Here is a 9487-nt window from a genome sequence, read left to right as displayed (position 1 = left end):
ACACACACACACACACACACACACACACACACACACACACTAAACGTTTGGGAAGTAAACTAATACTCTTATTCATCAAGGATCATTTGAGCAATAATACACTTTTTTTTTTCCCCTTCTAATGATTTTGGGGTCGAAATATGACAGGCATTACTTTAGGACATTCCCCACTTTATACCTTATGCACTTTTTTCCCACATGATTTTATCTGGTTCTATAGAGATGTCCCTGGCCATTTTTAGTATGTATGCTTTTTTGTTCAACTTCTAAATGTTTTGAACAAAAATAGAACACTTCTATACATATTAAAAAGGCCTATTTTAATTTAGACCAAAGGCTTGGTAACGCTTAAAAAGCTGGGGAAAAAGCCAAAAGTACCAGCATCATAAAATGGGGTGTAGATGGAAAACGCAGCGGACGGAAGTGTGTGTAGCATCACTAAGACTTGGAATGTCTTCTGTGGTACTGAAGTAGTTTCACATCTGCTGCAGGGTAAGATACACGGGCAAGTCACACTTAGAAATGTCAGAATATCATTGGATTAAATCAGCGAATCACCCAATGATTAAAAGTCATTGCAAAAATGACTCAAAGTGCAGGACTGAGAATTCCCCTGTGAAAAGAAGTGCATTTTAGCATGCTTTTTAAAAGAGTACTTACAGAAATAATATACTTTAAAAGAATATACTTAAGTGTGAACTGAATGTAATGTTTGTGAACACTTAATTGCATGTTATTTACTATGAAATGAAAATGTATTATAGTTTACATTATTAAATGCAATTAGCTGAACTTTAGAGTGATTTTAACCCATTTAACCCACACACTAAAGTACATCTTTATATGTAATTTCATAAATATATTGTCTTTGAAATATGGTTATTTGGTTACACAAAAGTGTAACTTTTGAATGCAGTGACAAACATTTACAATATGATAAACTAAAATAGATTTTAATATAATTTCTATTGAAACTTGTATGTCATGAATTTAAATATATTTGAAAATAAATGTTTTAATGTAATTAAAAATATATTCACTTTAAAAGCAATATCAAATAACACTACAGTTAAACTTATAATGAAGTACTTTACACATGCTTTATTATGACCATAATATGTTTGCAGGTATTTAAGAAACATGCTAAGTTAACATACTTGTTTATCTGAAAAACAATGCTACAGTCAAAGTTATTCTCCTTTGAAAATGTGTGTTCCGGGCTGGATTGTCGGTCTGTTTTAGTTTGTGAAACCCGCCCACTGCCAGTTTACCCAATTGTATTTCGGCACCCGGGTTGCCAGTTGGCGGAAAACACAGCGTATATCATTTCATTCATCGTCAAGTGTGCTCGTTCCTGTTGGTGTTGTCAATCTGGCAACCTGCGTGTGTGCGTCAAGTCTGAGGAGGAGGGGCCGGGTGAAAAAAACCCTCTCCAATATTTTGAATTTGGACTGCAATACCTAGTTCAACCACTCGGCGTCAATCCTACATACAGCACCTTTAAACAATGATTTAAAATGTAATTTGAAGTTAAACTTATAATTTGACATTACAAAATGCACTTAAAAATCTACTTAAGTGTGTTAAGAAAAATTAAAGAAAGTGTCTTTACACTTAAGTGGCCTTTTATTTCATTAATATTATCGCAGATAAATAGTACTTTTAAGATTTGAAGTAGACTACAATACACACTCAATACAATTGTTAAGCACACAAAATCTCAGCATTTGAGTGTAAACGGCATTTGATTTGATTAATTGTATCTAATGAAGTGAAATTAAGATATTTTAAAATGTGAAAAGCCTAAACTGTTTAGTTAGGCTTCTGTTCTTATTAAAAATATAGCTTGTACAATAACTCCGGCTCCTTTGTCTGTTACATATATTCGTTTATTAGACGTTTAAAAATGGCTTATACATACATCAGCTCTTCTTGACAACAGCACATTCGTATATACAAACCAAACATAACAGCCTCTCAGTTGCTACTTCCTTTCATATTTCTTCTTTCGTGTCATCTACACACATCTGGTTAAAATATGCTCCTGTCCTCCAGTAAAGTATCGGTTTCTCCAGGCCTGTGTGCTATTATCCTGCAGCGTGACATCATTTCCTGAGCATGAGCAGTGCGGCTCGCCGAGATCTGCTGAGTGGGTTCATTCTCTCGCATTGCTCAGCAAATATAGCAGCTGTTTGGTGAAAATATCGTAAAAAAAAAAAGACAAACATACTGTGTATGTTTGGTTGCATACACAATACTGTGTTTGGTTGCATTGTCACAGGATGGTTTGAATCCACTTTTCCACGAGCCGTTCTTGTCACTGACTACTTGAAATCAATTCAAATCTTGAAATGACTTGAAAAATCTTTTTGTGGTTGAATATTCAAGACAACATGGATACTCTCTCAATAAACTCAACAATACAACAATCTCATATACGTATATATATAAATGCACCTGTATTTTCTTCTTTTCATTCAGTGCAGACGTTAAATGCTAGTTTTGTCTGCACGTCCAGTTCAGAGTTAAACAGGAAACGTTTGGTATTCCTGTTCGTCTCTGACACACACACACACACACACACACACACACACACATCCTGGTATATTGCGTTGAGTTGGTCCGTAGTTGCGTTTGATGTGTGCGTACCTGAAGCTTTAGTGATACTCGCCCAAAAGTAAGCGTGACACATTTTCGAACACCAAAAAGGTGATGCAGCACGCTGGAATGACTCGCACCAGGTTCGGGACCATGCCTTTGTAAAAGCCCTCGATCCCCTCGTTGCTAGAGAGAGCCAAACACAAACATATTGAGCTGATGTACGGTCAGATGAGTCACAGCATTCCTGGCAGTGCCATTATATTTCCTCTTGAAACTATATGAAGTGCTATTAAAAAAACATAGCTACAAATGAAGCTGTTTAAGAGGGCAAAATCTTTAAACAATAAGATATAAGGTATAATTTTATAAGGTATGATTGAGTGTTGGTATGCATAAATCAAAAAAATCAGTGTGATACAACTGTCGTGATCATATTACTATAAAGAAATGTCTTTTTAAATAAATAAAAAATTAATTCTCGATAAGAAAACACTTTTTTTTTTTTTTTGCATAATCATTCATTGTTATTTAGTTACAAATATGTATTATTATTATACTTAGAAAGAATATACCAACATTAAGTGAAATCCATCAATCAATGGGGGGTGAAGTGGATTGTTAAAGGTAATCTCTAAATGCTCTGTGATTTGACGAGCGTTTGACGCAATGTGTCATGCGACTCAGACCTCCACGTCCTCCGGATGACGTCCACGATGCCGCTGTAGTTGTTGTGCTGGTCCTGCAGGCGAGCGCGCACCACCTGGTACGGGTAGGTCACTGCTACAGCAAATATTTTGGAAATGGCTGCCATGGTGATGTATTCCAATGGAGACTGAAGCAGAGACAGACGGGACGGAGAGACTGACTCACATCCATGAAACAAGATCATTACTGCCTCCAGTACACAAAAAACACTCTTTCTAAAGGTTACAATATACAGTCAAATGCCACATAATCACACGGGTCATTCTTTGTATTGTCGCTTTTCCACTGCATGGTATGGCATGGTACGGTTCACTTTTAGGGGGTTTTCCACTGGGTACAGTACCTGGTACTTTTTTAGTACCACCTCGGTTGAGGTTCCAAGTTTTGTTTTTTTTTTGGTTGAGGTTCCAAGTGAACCGTACCGTTACCAAAACGTGACGTGTAAGCTCTGCTGATCACTGATTGGCCGGAGAGAATCGTCACTACCTGCGTCACTGAACTTGCGACACAAACACAACAGAACCGCTAGATTTAAATCAGCACAGTCAGCCAAGGATCGAACGCAACTGTTTTGAACGAGCGCAACTTTTTTAACAACCAAAAAATGGCTGTTTCGTGGTCTGTTGAGGAAGTACAGACGTTCCTGTAGAGTTGCACCACGCAGTGGAAAAGCACCATAAGTGGCGCCTTTATGGTACCTCAAAAAATGTTGAAAACAAATTTGGATGAGTTTATAGTTCAAGACACTGCCTGAGCTCAAGAGTTTGGGATTTTATTAGCTAATATTACTCTACAAAGATTTCCGGATCCGTGAAGGTCACTGAAATTAATTAAAATCTGAAAAAGTCATGGAAATGTCTATTGTGAATATGAATCTTTCTAATTTGGTTCATATCGAAAATATTTAATCAAGTTGAAATTGCTTTAGCAATCCTTATAAAATTATATAATTAATCATATAGGACTGGAAAAACGGGGGCGTAAATGACACTGTAAGGTAACATTTCAGTCATATGTCCCTTTTCTATCAAAATAAGCTACAAAATCTACCATAGGTGTAGAACAACTTCATAATTTTAATTTTACCAGAGTTTTGAGATATGAAAATCATGCAGCGCTGTTTCTCCTCATATTGTATGTTTCTTAAAAACGCATAGCTAGTTTTATTTCCTCACCAGCAGGGATTCAGTCGGCATCTTCTTATATTTGTTCCGCTCTCTTTTTAGCCCCTCATAGGTCATGAACTGCAGTGCAGCATGGGAAGTCCCCACCAGCCCAGGCACGAAACCCTGCAGCGGCAGAACAGCGAAACAAACATACAAAACCACAATCACACAGTTACCTCACAGTCTAAGAGCAACATCATTGTTCTCAACTAAACTAGACTAGACTAGAATTAAACTAGGATGACGTCTACTTCAATCATTTCAGGACAATCTGGTGTGTCTCACAATGAATTTAGCCTATACTGTATTTAAGGATCCACAGGTTCTCCAAATATACTACAATCACACCCTCTTGTGGGCCCTACAGAGAACTACAATGTTACAGAGTAAAAAGCTGGATCAGCACACTATTTAAAGTCAACATGAAACTTATTTTATGTCCATAATTTGATGTACTGTATATCAGAGTAAACATGATATTCAATAAGAACAAGGGACCAAGTTATTAAACTCAAAGTTTACTAAAAACTTTTTTTTTTTTTGCAATAACATGCGGAAGTGAAACAGGAGTGTGCTTAATTTTATTGAATGTGCACTTATATTGTACTTCAAATCCTAAAAGTACATTTAAAAAAACTGTACTTCCAGATAATATAATATTAATGAAATAAAAGGTAACTTAAGTGTAAGTAAAGAGAAACACTTTCAATTACCGTTTCTTAACACACTTAAGTACACATTTAAAAGTGCACTTTGTAATAATGTCAAATTAAATGTTTTATTTTAGAATAAAATATTTTAAAGTGCATTTTAGTGTACATTTTAGTTTAATTAATATTTTGTCATGTTTTAAAGTACACTGATTTTGACTAACACACTAAAGCACATGTAAAGTACTTGATTATTTTAACTGCTGTGTTATGAGATATTACATTTAAAGTTCATATATTTTAAATGCACTAAATTACGTCATCAGTATTTACGTATAAATGTGTAATTACAAATATATTTAAATAAATGACACAAGTTTCAATAGAAACTACACTAAAATATATTTATCATAAATGCTTGCCAGTACATTCAGCAGTACACTTTAACCATATTTCAAAGACAATAGAAGTATGAATAATGTAATTACACATAGAGACGTACTTAAGTCCTACTTAAGTGGGTTAAAAAAGAACTACATTTGCATTTAATATCAATTTAACCAAATACATTTTCATTTAAATGTAAATAAAAAGCAGTTAAGAAAACAATACATTAAATTTGCACTTAAGAATACACATTTTTATATTATATTACTTTCATAATAAGTACTCTTTTTGATGTGTGCTTCTTTTTCACACAGGGGAATTGTGCACAAAATGTGTGTTTAAGAAAGTAATTGGGAAAAATGTTTAATTTCACGTTGACTTTAAGGTTGAGATCAGCACACATGAAAGCTCTATTACACCTGTAACAGGATCTCAGGTTAATTTAAAATCTGTAGATGTACCCTGTATAGTCCCGGGATACCCTCGTGACGGTATATTTTCACGAGGGCGTCCATCATTCCCTTGTACTGCTTCCGTGAAGGGTCTGCATTGTACTGCAGCACCAGCCGGGTCTTTGTCACCCAGACTGGATTGGTGAGGCAAAGCGTCAGCATGCCTGGAAACATGGAACAGGGGACCTTCACACCAACACTTAACTAGTCACTCCACCTTAGTGCTCTGCCTAACAAATCTAACAGGTTTTTTTTACACGTAAAAGAGACCAATAGGAATAAAAATCATTGCTGTATTATCATTATGAGTCTAAAAATGCAGGCTGGGGTTGATATAGTATGTTTTTGGTCATACTGGTAAAGCTGAAGTGTGTTCATTTCCTATTAGTTAGTGAGAGCATTGTATTGCACTGATTTTTTTGGTCAATAGACTAGTTCTTCCTCAATATTCTTCAGTGTGCAATGGAAAAAAGCTGCTTTTTCACTTCCTAAGCCGATACCACAATCTTGTTTCTTCTCTATTTTTTTTTTTTTGTCAGTTTCAAAACAGCCGCAAAGAAAACAGTTTTGAAGCTGGTCATTCCTGTTATGCAATGCATTTTCATATCCTCTTCATATTAATACACAGGATCAAATATTAAACTCACATTTTTTGGGGGATAAAAATTGCATTAGTTAGTTTTACTTTTCTTTGTTATAATATCACAAACATACGTAAATACGTAAAATCTCAACTAAGAAAATGGTAGATAGCAACAGCTGCTGAGCAAGGATTGGTCATGAAGGTTTTCAAGGCGGGGCTTAGTAAAGGGTCACTTTATTAAGAAATATTCCTGATGCTTCTTAATCATTTTCCTTTAATCTAAATGTTTGAAATAAAACATGTTGCGTTAATTTGGACATCAATCTATGTGTCCTAAATTTCACTTTCCATTCTGTTAGTATTTTGTAAAATGTCCTTTAAAATGACCATCCTCCAGGCAGTGACATCATTTCAGGAGGGAAAACCACAGCCCAAACATCAATAAGCATTATGATTTCTGTAATGTTTTATGGCATTATCTGGTTTCTGTCACTTTAACATATTCCATACTGTTATAAATAACTATGAAAATTCTATCACATTACCCAAACTTTAAAAAGTGATTAAAACAATTTCAAAACGAACTTGAAAAAAAATGAACTTGATGCCCTCGGCAGACCTAACTAAGCAGCATCTAACTTCAGCTATTTCTTATCATTGTGTTTCTGTTATGCAGTCTGTTCTATTTAATTAAAATTAAAATAAGCCCAAACAGGTCGTTTACAGTTGACAGTCACAGAGTGGACAGCGTAGCCTAAAGTTCAGGCATAACAGGAATGAGGCAGCTGAAGAACACAGAGTCACCAAGGCCTCTGACATTCCAGCTGCTCCAGTCTCATAGCTGAGCTACAGATTTAGCCGTGTTTAGTTTGTCAAGCTCACAGGTGGCTCTTCTCTCAAACTGACCTGCCTCCGCTGCAGACACCAGGTGTTCGCCAGCACTCAGCTCTGTTTGCCGTCCCTCCCGTGTGTACGCTTTAATAGCATTATAACTGCGGGAAGATGAGAAAGGACCACATTATGTTCCCCAGAGCAATTTGCATGTGTGTTGTACAGTGCTGTAAACTGACCATCCTTTACGTAATTGTTATTGAATCACCATAGGGATTTCAGGGAGGGCAGACTTACATTCATGTCATCATTTACTCACTCTCATGTCATTACAAACCTGTCAGACCTGAGTTAATCAGCAGAGTTTTTATTTTTGGGTCAGTACTGCTGTATTTAAACTAGAGCCCGACCGATATATCGTTTTGCCGATATTATCAGCCGATATGAGCCTGTCGCCGATATATCGGTATCTGTGAATATACCGCTGATATGAATTTTTTTTTACAGAACATACAACGCAGATTAAATGCTTCTGAATGGTGTAATTACTTAGTTTGTCCTGCAGAGTGCGCTCCGTTGTTTGCTACTGGCGACCCAGGTCAGTGTAGTGTAGAGATGCGCGGATGAGCTCAAACTTCACCCGAGTCCTCTGCTTCAAATTATCCGCCCGCCACCCACCCGCACCTATATTTGATCGTCACATTACAATGATTCTAATTCTTAGTTTTGCATGATGATATGATGAATGGATGGTTTATTTTTAACAGCAGATTCAGTGACGTTAGAGACTAGAGCTAATCTGCACATCACGGCACGCATCTGCGGCGCATTACGGCTCCACGGCCACCGGAGCTGATCGCGGCCACTCAGTCAATGCTGGTGTTTGTACCGGCCGCGCCGCGGACCAGAACTCATGCTTATCACATCAGGTCACATCACATCTCCTAACTGGGTTTCTACACCGGACGCGAGCGGCGCAACAAAATACAATAGAACCCATTATAATCAGTGATGTTGTCTACACTGGATGCAGCGCGACGCAACATGACAAATCTCGACAGTAAACTGATGCCTCGTTCTATTTATGACGTGCTGACACAAAGTTCAAATGATTTTCAATGGTCGCTTTGTCGCGTCGCAGACGCGTCAGCATAGTTTGTCAGACTCAGTAACGTAGCAGATTGAAAAGTTAGTATCTTTCTGCAGTCCAGATCTGCTCATCACGGCACACGTCTGCGGCGCATTAAAGCCTGTGTTACAGCCACCGGAGCTGATCGCAGCCACTCAGTCAATGCATGGTGCGCCGCGGCCCAGAACTCATGCTTATCACATTGGTCACATCACATCGCGCGGCGCGACAAAATACAATAGAAGTCTATTGTATTTTGTCGCGCCACGCCGCTCGCGTCCGGTGTAGAATAGAACCCATTATAATCAGTGATGTTGTCTATGCCGGATTCAGTTCAGACAGAAGTTCAAATAATTTTAAACGGTCGCTTTGTCGCGTCATGTTGCGGCGCAGACACGGTGTCAGCATAGTTTGTCAGTACAGTCAGTAACGTAGCAGATTAAAAAGTTAGTATCTTTCGGCAGTCCAATAGACGGCAGTGTGGTGGTGGCTTGAGTCGTTTGAATGGTGATTTAACGCTACGTTGTCACCTAGTTGGAGAGACTTAATGCTAAAGTAAATACACATCAATGTCCCCGTCTTTTACTTTCACAATGAGCTTATCATATTCGTTTGCTACATTAGTAGGGCCCTGTGATTTCCGCGATGCAGAAAACATGGACGGAATCGCGGAATCCAGCCATAAATACGGAATTTACTGTATAATGCGGAATTTCATGGAATTTGTCATATTTTTGATGAATAAATAAAAAAAATAGGTCAGTACACTTAAATCAAATCGCGATATAGACTAGTGTCTGTAAATATTAAACTGCAAAAAGACTATTTAAATACGAATCCTCATGTTCTGCATGTTCATTCGATTACCAGAAAATACACAACACAGAATTTGTGAAAAAATATTATTCATTATTATTATTTATTCATTTTAGATGTTTACATTTGGAAAAGCTGTGCTTCCTGCATAAACCTGCCCCTGTTGG

General features: G+C 37.2%; 1 protein-coding gene across 2 annotated transcripts in view; it reads right to left on the bottom strand.

The window, feature by feature from the left end:
• Positions 1–1875: 1875 nt before the first annotated feature.
• slc25a32a (solute carrier family 25 member 32a) overlaps positions 1876–9487 on the bottom strand; it is a 16634-nt gene continuing 9022 nt past the window's right edge. Inside the window, exons 3-8 of one of the 2 annotated variants that reach the window (XM_016470080.1) lie at positions 7451–7536; positions 5971–6125; positions 4482–4595; positions 3288–3433; positions 2650–2784; positions 1876–2188 (exon numbers count right to left, since the gene is read on the bottom strand). In XM_016470080.1, coding sequence (XP_016325566.1) covers positions 2658–2784; positions 3288–3433; positions 4482–4595; positions 5971–6125; positions 7451–7536 — 628 coding nt within the window. In that variant the 3' untranslated portion in view covers positions 1876–2188; positions 2650–2657. Of the gene's footprint in view, positions 2785–3287; positions 3434–4481; positions 4596–5970; positions 6126–7450; positions 7537–9487 lie in introns of both variants that reach the window. The other variant, XM_016470079.1, reaches the window with a different exon arrangement.

Source organism: Sinocyclocheilus anshuiensis, unplaced genomic scaffold, assembly GCF_001515605.1.
Source record: "Sinocyclocheilus anshuiensis isolate Anshui unplaced genomic scaffold, SAMN03320099.WGS_v1.1 scaffold1976, whole genome shotgun sequence".
Lineage (NCBI taxonomy): Eukaryota > Metazoa > Chordata > Actinopteri > Cypriniformes > Cyprinidae > Sinocyclocheilus > Sinocyclocheilus anshuiensis.
The sequence above is the reverse complement of the archived record's forward strand: the minus strand, read 5'-3'. Positions and strand labels throughout refer to the sequence as shown.